This window comes from Electrophorus electricus, chromosome 10 (assembly GCF_041902795.1).
Source record: "Electrophorus electricus isolate QZ-2024a chromosome 10, ASM4190279v1, whole genome shotgun sequence".
In the NCBI taxonomy this organism is placed as follows: Eukaryota; Metazoa; Chordata; class Actinopteri; order Gymnotiformes; family Gymnotidae; genus Electrophorus; species Electrophorus electricus.
The window spans coordinates 3135769-3150628 of record NC_137506.1 but is presented as its reverse complement, the minus strand read 5'-3'; the positions used below and the strand labels follow the sequence as shown (position 1 = coordinate 3150628).

The 14860-nt window shown below is 47.3% G+C and overlaps 1 protein-coding gene across 14 annotated transcripts; it reads right to left on the bottom strand.

Annotated features, from left to right (window-relative positions):
* Positions 1-62: 62 nt before the first annotated feature.
* Positions 63-14860, bottom strand: aftphb (aftiphilin b). 14 transcript variants are annotated; one of them, XR_014125664.1, is made up of 12 exons: positions 14656-14839; positions 13947-14089; positions 10073-11470; positions 9225-9361; positions 8722-8842; positions 8174-8227; positions 7663-7755; positions 7460-7490; positions 3307-3402; positions 2236-2359; positions 441-1537; positions 63-313 (listed from the first exon to the last, which is right to left on the bottom strand). XR_014125664.1 is itself a non-coding variant. In XM_035532755.2 (11 exons), exons 3-11 carry the CDS (start codon positions 11429-11431, stop codon positions 1405-1407), a joined length of 2148 nt encoding a protein of 715 aa, XP_035388648.1. In that variant the 5' UTR covers positions 11432-11470; positions 13947-14089; positions 14766-14849; the 3' UTR covers positions 63-1404. The 14 variants fall into 14 exon arrangements, 10 of the variants coding, with proteins under 10 accessions (XP_035388648.1, XP_035388647.1, XP_081578256.1 ...); XR_014125665.1 differs by lacking the exon at positions 63-313 and adding an exon at positions 2902-3214 and having other exon boundaries at positions 1522-1537; XR_014125666.1 differs by lacking the exon at positions 63-313 and adding an exon at positions 2902-3147 and having other exon boundaries at positions 1522-1537.

The window sequence follows — 14860 nt, the reverse complement described above, 5'->3', positions numbered from 1 at the left end:
GAAGCTTTGGACGCAGCGTTTGCATTTTTAGCGTGCAAAAAGGAGAAATGAAAATGACCAGAAATTGTGCAGAGCTTATTTATTAAACGTCAAACGTTATGATTTAACAAACACTGCTTTCTGGGGACTTCTCCGCAGTTAGCCACGGGTGCACAGCCCCCGTCGCAGTTCCACTGTCGATAAAAGCGTCCGCCAAACGCCATAAATGTGTAAGAGGGCCAGTCTTCCAGCTGCGCCCTTGTTCACAGCGACGGTCTCTCGCTCTGAGGGTTCATGTACCCGTTGGTAGCGTATCCGTCAGCTACGTCTGGCCCTGTCCATTCCAATCAAAAACCAGAACACAATGAATGCAGGTCCTCTCTCTCTCTCTCTCTCTCTCTCTCTCTCTCTCTCTCTGCAGTCACCGTAAAATCCATGGTTCTTCTTTGAGATGAACTCACATCAGCCTACTTAAACACGCCTCCATAAGAAAAGGGTAGAGGAGGAACGGGGATCTTTTTTCACCCAGTCACAATGATTTCAGCGGAACACGTTTTCTCCGCTTCAGGCAGCTTGCTGTTTTGACCAGAGAAGCGGTCCACCTCACCGTCAATCACACGGTCACGTGCACGATCACCCTTCACATGTTTCACAGGCACACAACAACAATAAATACAACCGCATTTAGGAAGAAAATACAAAAACGCAGGATAAAATAAATACACAGAAAAGGACCCTCATTAAGATCATAACGATGGATAAATGGGAGCCTGTTTGCTCGGTAGCCTTGCTGAGTGCACACTAACTGGTAAGGAAGCAAAGGTCAATAAAAAAGTATTGGAAAGAGAGGATGAATAAATAAACGTAATCACGACGCAAACTGTGAAAGGGCAGCGGATTATACCAGATATCTCGGGCACGCTAAACAGCACGCGAAAGTGTTTGGGCTGTGGCGTCCTTTTTGTAGGTCAAATCAGCTGCACATAAAAGAAGCTTTCGGGATACCTGCTCTGTCCCGTGACGCCCAGAAACTCCACAGGGAGCGCAAGGGAAGTGAAGCTGTCAGCACTGATGGGGGCCTTCAGTCTTTTCAAGTAAAGCGTGCAATTGTTCCTCCCATTTCTCTAATGCACCATGTTTCATTTAAGTAAAAAAAAAGGATCAAAGAACTCACATTGAGCAGGACAAAGCAAAAGATTAACACAAAGACACCACCACCACAACAACAACAACACACTTATCAAACAATGCAAAAGGTTTAAACCCCTTTGAGGTGGATGTACTTCAGGAAGTTCCTTTTGTTGTTTTTCTCTGCTGAGGACAAGTGCCCACCTGCCCCTACAGGCTAGTTGAGCACCTACAACAAACGTGGCAGGATAATGAAGGCAGCAAGCTCCTGAATGATTGGATAGTGGTTGCTGAAGCTCAAAGGTGATTGGCTGTTGGGGTGAGGGTGGCGGGGAACATCAGAACTCTTGCTTTCATGAAAGACAGGTTGGGGAGGACAGAGATCACTCGGGCAGCCTCTTCACTTATCTCCCCATCTAGTTCTGGCTTCCTGGCAACCAACACACACACACACACACACACACACACACACACACACAGATTTGCTGCTCAATGCGATGTCCCACAAGCAAACATTCTGTCCCACCTGAATACGCTCTCCTGATCTGTTTCACAGTGTTTCACTCTGTTTCTACGACCTGTGTTAAACAGTCAACTCTCAGGCCAGTCACGTTCACGTAATACATCTGAATGTCACAAGACAAGGCATTTGTGTGAAAGAGACAGTGCAGCCCACCATTCTGCACACGGCCCAATGGTGCCAGTAAACTGGATGCCAGTAAGCTTACGCACATCTAGCTAAAGCTACATTCATGCTAATAAACAAATGCTCCTCAAATTAATTCATACGTGTCCATGTGAAAGCCGTTCCTTAAGTGGCAATTCTAAAACGTTTACAGTTTATGTTTTTCTGTAATGAATAGCCTGTAACAGGAGTCTGGCAGATGGCCCATAAAAGGAAAAAAACCACAGGAGGTAAAGGATGAGAGAACCCTTTTCCAGTGCCATGCTAGTTTACCAACTGGATCACACAAAGGTACCGTCACTCGAACTGAAGCCCAACGTTCTAGAACCCTGCTGGGAGGACAGGTCAGATCATTTGTGTATATGTAATGTATGCCGACATAAGAGTGAGTGAGTGTGTGTGTGTGTGTGTGTGTGTGTGTGCGTGCGTGCACGATGACACACCTCTGCAGAGTGCTGGTTTTCTCAATAGTCTCCATCAGTTTGTTGAAAGCGTCTGTTCTATTGCTGCCAGTGTTACTGTTCTCCAATTTAGCAGTGGTCAACTCATACAACTCCGGATCCACTCCTGGATTTACAGAGTAGAATGTGTTAAAATAAAATACCCCTACGTCCCCTACAATACTTAGAAAAAGATAACCCATTTAAAGCTTCTCTGTCTCACGCACCCGTTCATGCTTGCACACACACACACACACACACACACACACACACACACACACACACACACACACACACACACACACACACGGTTTTCAGTTCAACAGATCAAATGCACAAAAGATACAGCATGACATTTGAGCAATTCAAAACACACCCTCATAAACAATGGGCAAAACTCAAACACCACAGAACACAACGCAGGCCATTCAAAGCAGAGGATGAAAGAGCTCACAAATGCACAGCGCCGTTACAAATGGTGAGAAACTTTCTATCTTTTGTGTTTTAAATGTTTCTACTTTATGCAAACAAACAAACAACATTTTATAAACCCTCCCTTCTCTTTGATTTCTACAATGCATGTTCATGAACATTTGTGAAGTGCATTTGTGAAGTTCACAGGTACAGAACAGTGTAGCAGGGCAGAACTACTGTAAATCAGGTACTTACAGAGTAAAACAGAACACGGAGATGCAGGAAGAAGCTTTCCTTTTAACACTGATCTGGGACCAGCTTCCCTGTTTCCCTTTCAATCGTAATTAATTACACATCTCTGCTACGGTTCGAGGGCCCCTACTTCTACAGGTCTTCGAGTCACGCCGACTGGTTTCCCTTCTTTGTAGACCAGGAGAGCTCAATGGCGCCATCATGTGGTGTGAGTGGTGCATTCACTAACTCATTCATGGAAACTGCTTCCTACAGTCCCGAAGAGCATTCAGAAGAGTGAGCAGGCGAAGATTCGGACTCTCGGCGACCACAGCACCTCACAACACAACCACAGGTAGGTTGGTTTTTGTGTGTGTGTGTGTGTGTGGGTGTGTGTGTGCGTGTAGAGCGCCACGTCTCTGATCTAACCTGGCAGCGGTGCATCAGTATCAATGTCAACATCACTATCCTCTTCTGCTGGCCCAAAGAAATCAAGGTTGAGCTGGGATACTGCGCCCCCTGATGCTGGGTAAGAGTGTTAACATGAGGATAAAATACATACACGCTCACAAGAAACCTTTAAAAAAGTTCCTGGAGTAACCTTGACTGAGGTAATTTCATAAAAAATACTTTTAAAAAATCTAAAGTCTTACACGAAGTTACTCTGATCTAAAAACAGATTTGTGTTTTCTCATAAAATGGTTCCATGTAAAATGGAAAATAATGGAAACTGATTCTGAGGCAGTGAGCACTATAAAATCAGACATGCTGAGCTTACCCGAGCAACTGTTCCAGCTAAAACGGGTGTTTCAAAAAAGTGCAATTATATATACTGGTTAAATAAACCATCTGGACTTGGATGGCTCCACCAACAGAACACTTAAAAAAAACAGATTGTATGTATAAATAACCATCTTTACTTTATATGGATGTTGGTAAAAGCTGGCAGTTTTGGTGTTACTTCAGCAAATGCTGATTTTGCCAAACTCTGAAGGTGTTGAATTTTAGCCTTTTTTTTTTTTTTTTTAGGTTTTCTGACAAATAATGAATTTTGGCATAATAATTAACTTTAAGAGCATAAAGTTTTTCAATAAAAATACTGTCTGGAACAATCTGTGTGTCATTTATTATCCTTAAGAATCTGATGACTTTTAAGGGACTGACTATTTTTAACAGTCTATCTAATACTTTCTGATTTAAAGCTACATTCCTTGCATACAATTAATTAACATTCTCAAGAAAATTAATCAAATGTTTGTAGATTGTTATACAACTTGTATACTGCACTTCTTAGAACAGGTCATGTGACAGTCACCAAATGTTCCCGTCATGTCAAACGAAGTATGATGTATGAATTGTACATCCTAAGCGGGAGACAGAGTAAGAGCGAAGGAGTGTGTCGTCTTGAAAGGAGCTTTCTGAATGAGAAGACAGAATTCTATAGCAGGACAGGACAGAAAGAGGTAAGAAAGAAGAGGAAATTGGGTATCATAATATAAAACTTTTATTTAACTTATCCCGAAATAATATTCAATACAAGAGTGAATCGGTCTGAAAACTCCAAGAATCCAACAGCCAATAAGAATCATGAATGAAATCTAAAAGAAAACAAATGATAAACTAAAGTGCATAGGAGAGAATGTTCTTTAAGACAGATCAATGAGAAGAATCATCTTTGTTCTGTCTAACAAAGTCTAACGAAGGACAGCAGAAGAGACAGAAGACTGACCAGATCAAAGACACATACGCCGCTTACAGGACAGAGTGCTATATGAAATAAATGTGTGTCAAGTATGTTAAATGTAGTGTTGAAATGCCTGTTTCAATTTTTATGGCTTTTCTTGTACTTGCAAAGCTGAATTGTAGCTTTCCAATCACAAATGAAGCTTCATTTAAAAAAAATCTGCTTCATGAAACAAGAAAAACACAGAAGGAACAACAAGAAAAACAAACAAGGAACAGCACTCGTCCTCTGTAGGACCTGCACCATTTTTTGAAATAATACCACTCCCACCCCCCACCTTGCGTCCCTGTCCTGGTCCTGAGCGTGAAAAGCGCCGTACCTGATCAAACACTCCTGATTCACTTCATCGGCTAATTACCGAATTAGTGAGGTGTTAGAAAGAGAACAGGGAGAATACAGAACGGCGTCGCCTGGGCGACAGCTGCGTCACCCTGGCAACCACTGTTAGAAGATCCCTAGCAGCAGGTTTCAATACTTCAAGCAAGGCAGCAGTTGGCCGTGGTCTGTCTGGATGCATGATCGGTCAATGACACCAGGGAGGGACCGACTAGCACGTAGCTCTAGTGACTGGGGCACGGGGGAGGTCTGGAACCACGCACATCTCTCGCTCTGCTGCTTCCATCAAACAGGAGTGCCAATCCTCCAACCCCCGTGACCCTAAACCGCCACCATTAACATTTATTTCCACTAAAGAGCCTGACACCGTTATTAATGTCAAATGCCCACAACTATTTATTCTAACTGCAGTGTACTGTAGTTAAAAATGTAGGGTAGTCAAATTTGCAGCAAAGTACACAAGGTTTCCAGCGGCTTTTGGGATAGTTGTCCGTCACTGTGTAAGCAATGTGCAAATGTTTACTACCTCTTTATGTATAAATAATACACTATATTGCCAAAAGTATCCATTCACCCATCTAAATAATTGGATGTTCCAATCACTTCCATAGCCACAGGTGTATAAATCCAAGGACCCAGGCACTCAGACTGCTTCTACAAACATTTGTGAAAGAAGGGGTTACTCTCAGGAGTTTTGTGAATTCCAGCATGGTACCATGTTAGGACGCCACCTGTGCAACAAGTCCAGTCGTACCAACTGTCAGTGGTATTACAGCAAAGTGGAAGCGATTGGGAACGACAGCAACTCATTCACGAAGTAGTAGGACACGTGAAATGAGAAAGCGGGGTCAGCGGACGCTGAGGTGCATAGTGCGCAGAGGTCGCAACCTTTCTGCAGAGTCAATTGCTATTGACCTCCAAGCTTCATGCTGCCTTCAGATTAGCTCGAGAACAGTGCGTAGAGAGTTGGGGATGGGTTTCCATGGCTGAATAGCTGCATCCAAGCCTTACATCAGCAAGCGTCGGATGCAGTGGTGTAAGGCATGCCGCCACTGGACTCTAGAGCAGTGGAGATGTGTTCTCTGGAGGGACAAATAACGCTTCTCCGTCTGGCACCCTGATGGATGAGTCTGTGTTTGGCGGTTGCCAGGAGAACGGTACTTGTCTGACTGCATTGTGCCAGTGCAAGTTTGGCGGAGGAGGATTATGGTGTGGGGTTGTTTTTCAGGAGTTGGGCGCGGTCCCTTAGTTCCAGTGAAAGGAACTGTTAATACTTCGGCATACCAAGAGATTTTGGACAATTTCATGCTCCCAACTTTGTGGGGACAGTTTGGGGAACGGCCCCTTCCTGTTCCAACGTGGCTGCAAGGTCCATAAACACATGGATGAGCGAGTTCGGTGTGGAAGAACTGAAGTTGAGTCCTGACCTCAACCCGACAGAACACCTTTGGGATGGATTAGAGCGGAGACTGCGAGCCAGGCCTTCGCATCCAACATCGGTGTCTGACCTCACAAATGGGCTTCTGGAAGAATGGTCCAAAAATTCCCATAAACACGCTCCGAAGCCTTCCCAGAAGAGTTGAAGCTGTTATAGCTGTAAACATCATCTTAAACACTATGGGTTAAGATTGGGATGTCATTCCAGTTTATATGCGTGTGAAAGCAGACGGGCGAATACTTTTGGCAATGTTGTGCGAGTGCTGTGTAAGGTTTGTTGAGATATTCTGAAGTCATCCTGAAGGCTCCCTGTGAGACAGAAGTGTGGTGGTGCTGTTGCCACAGTCAACACTGGTCTGATGTGATTATTTAAACAGGACTAGATGGTGAAAAACTGATACTGATAATGCCATAGTTAAACGTCATAAAACACTAATGCTTTGGTTGAAAACTGTCCAAATTACTTACTGTTAAAATTATGATGTTTTTTTTGTTGTTGTTTTTTTTCTTCCAGTGTTGCATATTTGAGCATTGAACCTCATCGTAGTGCGAACGTGCGTACTGACCAAATGAGGTAGTGCATCGCATTGTACAGTACAGAGACAACCAGAGAAGAAGAGAAAGAGTGAAAGGGAGGGATGGGGACGAGGGAGACGAGGCGAGAGACGGAGAGAGAGACTAGGAGAGATTAGAATTTCACAGTGCATTCACCGACAAACAGTGATACAAACGGACAGGACAGATGCAGAACAGCAGGTTTGTTCCAGATCACTCAGATTCCCTTCTTTCCCCTGCCTCTTGTGCCCCCTGCAGGCGCTAGCATGTTACGGCAACGCAGCTGAGCCCTCGGAATCAGGCAATCAGGTCTAAGCAACACAGAGGAGAGGAAAGGATGGCAGAAAGTGCCGGAACAGGCTTTAAACTCAGCGGTGAGAGCAGAAGACCAGGATTCAAACAGAAGAGAGAGGACGAGAGGGGGATCATATCAGGAGTACGATTTCTGTCGAGAGTGGCGGGTTGCTTTGTCTTGCGTTACAGAAAAAGAAGCTCGACGCTGGGACGTACCATCTTCACCGATGCGCGACGAGACCACCACCTAGTGGACATGCGGAAAGCACAGAACAAACAACAAACTTTAGCGGCGCACGCCGCTACACTGATGATGACGCAAGCTCTGTTCGCAAATGACTGTTATCCATAACAGCCCGTTTAAAAAAAGGAAGACTATGCATCTTCGGAAAGAAGCTGGAATGGCTGCGTGTGTATACCGGTGTGCATAGAGTGGACGTATCCTGGCCTGAAGACGATGATCTAACAGCTGACGAAGTTTTTAAAGGATCTTTAGTAGGTTCAAGCATCCCCTGAGAGAGACAGACAGACAGACAGAGTGTCGTTGTGTTACGTTTGATATCCACTCTCATTGTTTACTACTATAAAGACCACAGTGCCTACGCAACAAACCTTCTGTGGTCATTTTGATTTGATTTGTTATTATGTTTCACTTGTTGGACATTCGCATGACAGACACAGGTGATGTAATGCACACAGACACAGAGTGAAGAACACACAAACACATAAACCCAGTCGAGAACAGACATCGTTAAATTATAATACCATAATGAAACATCATAATTAAATAATGCCGTAAATATGTGTAAAAGTAGGGTAGTCTATTACAATCCTTGAACACCAAGATTTCTTTAATGATTGTATTAAGCACAAAGGTTTCGCTGTGACCGTTTGGCACAGTAAACAAGCGATCGATGAAGCTGCCCTCACCAGGCCAGCAGCAAATATAGGCACGATCACCGGATGCTTGCTGTCGGTGAACAACTGCAGGAGAGACAGACAAACAAACAGTTACCGGCTCAAATTCACTCAAGACTCTTGGAGACAGGTTGAAGTCGCTCCTAATGCGTCTTTTATGGATGTAACGCAGTGAACCGACAGCCTGTACTAGTCTAAAACAGATCGGATGGTGTTTCTGAGAAGTCAACTTCCTCGATTTCCAGTATACCCCCCGTTTTATTATGTACATCTGACTTATAGCTATATTTATTACAACTGCCATATAGATATATTTATTAATAAATACATTTGTATGTCTTCATGTCTGTACACCTGTATTATATATTTATTAGGTACATCAGTCTTACAGATATTTTTATCAGGTACAGTTCTGTGGTCAGAAGATGGCTAATAATCCGTACATGGCTACTTTAATATGGACTATAGACTCTAACTGTACACCAATGACATGTTTATTAAAGGGAGTGAGGAGTGTACAGTGTACTGTGTGCAGAAGGACGGCCTACAACACTGCTCACAATATTGCGCATTCCCAGGCTGTCCAGCAGAATTCTGTTGCTATGTGATCCGACCCACTGGACCTTGAGGCCGTGGGCAGCGTGGATGTCCAGCAGGTGGTGCCAGAGTGCCACAGGCTCCCTGAGACGGCACAGGGAACAGAGAGGTGAAAGACAGGCTACTGCTGTTTGGCACACCGCAGTCAGGTCACCTCTCGCAATATGCCGGACAGAAACAGGCTGAAGGAAGTCGATTTATCCGCTGGCACGGTTGGAGAACTCGCACGATGAGACTACTTCAAAGATGTACGTGTGTATGAACACTTCTCACACTCAAAAATGACCTTTATTGCCCAAGTTCTCACTCCAAGTTTGTTTTTTGTTTTCATCAAAGTGCAAGCAGAGCTTGCAAAGCCAGTTAGAATGTTGTCGAGAGGCCAATGAGCAATCAGAATACCCCGCATGCAGGGGTCACGTCATCGGGTCACAAGCGTGCATGAAGACGACCAGGCCAAGAGCCTTACCCCTGAACGGGGAGGCTGTCCCCGTGGTCCTGGGGCTCCAGCAGGAGCCGAAGGGTGGCGACCTCTGGGACCTCAGGGGTGACCTCTGAGAGAAAAGTGCTCTGGAAGAGGTGCTGCAGTCTGCAGCTCAGCATGCCCTGAGACAGAAGGAGAGACGGAGAGAGAGAGAGAGAGAGAGAGAGAGAGAGAGAGAGAGAGAGAGAGGAAGAAGGTAGAGAAGACTTCAAACGCAAATATACAGACCTCTCTCTCCCTCCCTCTCGCTCTGTCTATCCACTTTATATGGTAGGCTTTTGGGTTGAAAAATAGACACATTAGCTCAGACTCAAAGTGACACATTTCATTCTGGAAAAGCAGCAGGTGAATGACATGATACACATGAAAAAATAAAAGTTTTTAACGTATTGTAGGTTGATCACTAGTTATCCGGGCAGCCATGTTATTACGGTTACTCTTTTTGTCGGTCGTTTCCTTCTCTTTGTCCAGTGCCGTCATATCAGTGTGCGTTACACAGACCAACAGTGTGCTTCCACATCACTGTATCGGCCATTTCTGCAGACCGTTTGTTAAAGTTCAGCTCAGAGAGGACTGGCAAGTAAGAAGAGAAAGAATGAGAGAGAGGGAGAGAGAGAGAGAGAGAGAGAGAGAGACATAGGAAGAAGGTTCAAACACATGGGGGATGTTCTCTGAGGTTATGCTTCTCGTGACTTTTATGGTGAACGGTACACCGGGCTCAGTGACACTGCTGTTTCAGCCTACGTTATGTTTAGATTTAACCCATTAAGCACAACTCTTATAGGGAAGAAAATATATCCGAAACATTTCGGAGGGGTTTTTTGTCGACTTACTGACACGTCGTTGGTCTGGAGGCTGTCACTAGGGGGCGATGTTGCAGCGCTACTTTGCCGCTCCTCGTGGAACGCTGCCCATGACTCGTGCTGGCTCTCACACGACCCCTGCAGGTCAAACTCTGCCCAGCTCTCGCCTGCCCCACCCGCCAAATCGCTGCACGGCGCCGACCTGAAATCCGCAAAGCTGTCACTCTGCGGGAGCTCGGGGCACCGCGGGCCTTCCTCCTCGTCTTCTTTTTCTTCCTCTTCAGCCAGCTCCTCTTCCTCCCTCAGGTCCTTTACGGCATCCGTATCCCCAAACTCCTCGTCGGATGAGCACCCCGACAGTGCGGTGACAAAGTCGGCAAATCCCTCCTGCATGGCCGAGTCGGTCTGGCTGAAGTCGGCAAAGCCCTGATCCACAGCCCTGAAATCCCCGAAGTCCTCGTCCTCGTCCGCCACGGGGCCCGCCGGACGGCCCTCGTCCTCGGGTTCCTCTGGCAGCTCTGAGCTGGGGACCGCCGCGGGGCCCGCTGTACTGTCGGTACCCGGCTGCAGATAGGAGGTCACCCCCGCTAGCTGCGCACCTGCTGCGGTGTCTCCAGGTTCAGGTACCTCCCTCTGGAAGGTTCCAGCAGACACAGGTGGTTGAGGATCAATGCGAGACTCTACGGCCTCTGTGCCATTAGCCACTGCCAGCGTAATCTGTGTGCTTTGGTCACCTGCTAGCTTAGTCTCTGTGTTGTGCTCCCCGGTGGGCCCAGCGTCCGTGCTGTGGTCCCCGGTGGGCCCAGCATCCGTGCTGTGGTCCCCGGTGGGCCCAGTGTCCGTGCTGTGGTCCCCGGTGGGCCCAGTATCGGTGCTGTTTAAGCGTGATTCTCTAGGCTCCTCCTCCTCTGGAGCTCTGTTGAGCTTGCTGTGTCTGTTGCTAAGATAAAGTCCTTGGCGCGCCGTGTTAGGGAGTGCAATGTGCGCTCCCTGGAGGTCGTAGGGAGAAACGCCGTTGACGAGAACCTCGGATGTCTCCGGCTCTCCGTTCTCGCGGCCTACGGATACATCAGGCTCGTACACTGATGGCTTGGAGTTTGAGCCCAAGCTACTCTGGTGCTTCTCCGCTGGCTTTCCTGTCTCTTCAACAACCGGGGTCTTCCCTGCCTGGGAGACAGCCTGTAAGGATTTCAGGTGCCGGTCAGGGGGCAAGGTATCGGCTGCGTACAGCTGGCCGAATGCTGTGGGCGTGTCAAACTCCGAGAAACTGGACGACATTCCTCCGCTGTAACCTCCAAAATCCCCAAACTCATCCTCGTCTTCCTCCTCTCCAACCTCGTCCAGCGGAGGAGGGGAGGAGGAGTACAGCCGGACTACGTCAGGCTCCATGCTCCTCTAGCGCCACCTACAGGCCACATGCACATGCACCTGAAAAAAGAGAAAGACTGAGCTACTGGCCAACAGGAGCAAACATCTAGAAGACAACGTATGCCAGACTCAGAATACAACAGAGCCCCAGCATGACAGCATGTGTGTATGACAGAGCACAAAGAGTATGTCCCGAGTATGCCAAAGTTAAGAGTATGCCAGCAGAGCTTCGTGCGCTCTGTAGCAGTGTAGACTGGTGACATTTTTACTTGAGCTGACCTATTCAAAAACTGTCTGCTTCTAACAGTGTAAATAATTCAGCTGTCCAAGGCCTTCTGAAAGGTCACCATGCCGTGCAGTTACTCGGCAGTGCGGACAGCGTGCCGTTATTCCGACCTGCCTAATTGTAATAGCTGGAAAAAGTGTGTCGTAGCTTGCTTCGCGGTCCTTCCCAAACACCGTGTGTTCGGGAAGTCTGAATAATAAACAGCTGCTAGTGCTGAAAGGAACAGCGGTGCTTCATTTATGGTGTCACTTTCATCAGTTACGTTTTGCGCAACTGCTCTAGAATTAAGCAATCCCAGCGAGGACAACCACTTCTCGTCAAGTGAAGAACTGCTTGAGTCACTGCCGAATCAGTGCCGAGTCACTAAAGTTTCTACCAAGCGTTCTCCAAATATGCTGACTCACGTTCCCGTCAAATGTTCTGTTAACAAACTGACAAACATCCAGCATTTCTGACCATGCACTGACATGTTTGGTGTACAACACTCATGATCAGTAATCAGTTTTGGTTAAACAAATTGGACTCCCTTTCACAACTGTGTAGGACTTCCAGGTTGATTTAAAAACAGAAACAAGCAGAATCTCAGCGCAGGCAGAAGTGACGCAAGTCTTTATCAGGCAGGTGCTGTGAGATAAAAGTGTGGTATTTAAATATTCACATGGCCAGGATACCATTCTAGACCACACTGCTCTTCTGTGAGCTTAAACCCGAGAATTCCTGAGTTGGACTTGTACAGTATGCAATTTCATAGCTTAGAAGATGTGGAAAAATTCATTTGTAATTTGTTTCAATTATCCACATTTGACCTTCAAAAAACTCAGAAGATCTGAGAAAAGAAAAAAAAAAGTCATCTAACGTTATCAGGCAAACACGGACAAGGTCTCAATGAAACTTTCAATTATGGTTTGAATTGTGTCTGTCAGGTTATGTCCCCATCTTAAAACAGCAATCAAGGAGCATGCACGCACACACGCACACTCTCATACATACACACGCACGCGCACACGTACACTATTACAAACACACTCACATACACTCGCACTCATACGCGCGCACGCACACACACACCCACTCATACGCGGGCACGCACGCCCACCCACCCACTCATACGCGGGCACGCACACACACACACCCCCCCACTCATACGCGGGCACGCACACACACACACACACACACCCCCACTCATACGCGGGCACGCACACACACACACACCCCCCCACTCATACGCGGGCACGCACACACACACACCCCACCCACTCATACGCGGGCACGCACACACACACACACCCACCCACTCATACGCGGGCACGCACACACACACACACACCCCCACTCATACGCGGGCACGCACACACACACACACCCCCCCACTCATACGCGGGCACGCACACACACACACACACCCCCCCACTCATACGCGGGCACGCACACACACACACACACACCCCCCCACTCATACGCGGGCACGCACACACACACACACACACCCCCACTCATACGCGGGCACGCACACACACACACACACCCCCCCACTCATACGCGGGCACGCACACACACACACACACCCCCCCACTCATACGCGGGCACGCACACACACACATACACCCCCCCACTCATACGCGGGCACGCACACACACACACACCCCCCCACTCATACGCGGGCACGCACACACACACACACCCCCCCACTCATACGCGGGCACGCACACACACACACACCCCCACTCATACGCGGGCACGCACACACACACACCCCCCCACCCATACGCGGGCACGCACACACACACAGACACTATTACAAACACACTCTTATACACACGCACGCACGCACACACAGACACTATTACAAACACACTCATACACACACTATTACAAACACACTCATATACACACGCACGCACTCACACACACACTATTACGAACACACTCATACACGCATGCACACACACAATTACAAACACACTCATACACACTCACACAATGTAAGAAAGAGTAACAGGATCTCTGGGGAACTCTATCTTGTCACTTTGTACTCACTGATGAAACTCATCCTGGCCAATTACGGCCAGTTCACCCCACCACAAAACTTATTCTTTTAAACGCTACCAAAACACAAGGTTCTCTCAATGTAAACGGTTTCACTTAAATTTACATTTTTTTGGCATGTTTGATTGGTTGCACTATGCTGAATGCGTGCGAGTGTATTCAGAAACCAGCGTTTGATCGGCTGCTTGCCAACATTTCATTCACCTTCAAACCTTTTATATATCAGAGTGCCGACATGACTTCTACCCCTCGTAAGTACACACTATGCATGCAGAAGGAGCCACCCTGGACTTAGACCTGCAGTCTTACTCCAGTAAAACGTGGATCTGGTCCAAAAAAACAGGAACCTGAGAGGGAAGAAAACAGTTATGTACGTACAAAGGTGTTCTTAACAACTTGCTTCTGTATGAAAGAGATGCGGCCACTACTTTAAGACAACCGTCCTCTGGTGCAGCGTCGTTCGGCTCGACTGGACGCCGTGTTTGTTTGTTTTTTTTAAAAAAAAACAACAACAACCCACGAAGGTGACGAAGTAAGGGCGGGCAGCCAGAACCAGCGAGCAGGACCCCGTGTTTTTAACCCACGCCACGGGATACTGACTGACGCAGCTGAGGAACTTAGCTTAGCCGAGCCTCAGCTACACCACACACACACACACACACACACTTAAGCTACAACAGCAGCTGCAGTTTAAAATGTCCCCAACGTTACACGAACGTTGCCTTGGTCGTCCAGCTGGCCGCCTAAGCCCAGTAAAAGCAAGAACAGCGCCCTTACATAACGTTACTGTTCTGGTTGTAGCTCTTCTGTCAACCATCCCGTTAGACAGCGCAGCTAACGTTAGCCAGCTAGCTAGCTAGCTAGGGGTGTTGTTGCTAGGCTACCTGTCAAAGCAACGTTACCCGAGTCTTACCTGCGTTCACCCTTTATTATCTCTCACGGTGAGCAAAGGGGAACTTATAACTCGCTATTTCGCGACTATCCTCGCTGCTGTCCTTAGACCCTTGGCCGAGATTCACGTACCGGTCACCGTTCCGCGATCATCCGTGCACCACCCGAAGGTTCCCGTTCCCTGCGCATCGTAAAGAAGCCGCCAGACGTCGGCGCTGCAGCGCCAC

Excerpts from the sequence above, each read along its gene's own strand:
- aftphb (XM_035532753.2), bottom strand. The coding sequence starts at position 11,431 with ATGGAGCCTGACGTAGTCCGGCTGTACTCCTCCTCCCCTCCTCCGCTG. Across the intron at positions 9,362-10,072 it reads TCCAGACCAACGACGTGTCA|GGCATGCTGAGCTGCAGACT; the intron begins GTAAGTCGACAA and ends CTTCTGTCTCAG. Across the intron at positions 7,491-7,662 it reads CGTCCACTCTATGCACACCG|GTGGTGGTCTCGTCGCGCAT; the intron begins GTATACACACGC and ends CATGTCCACTAG.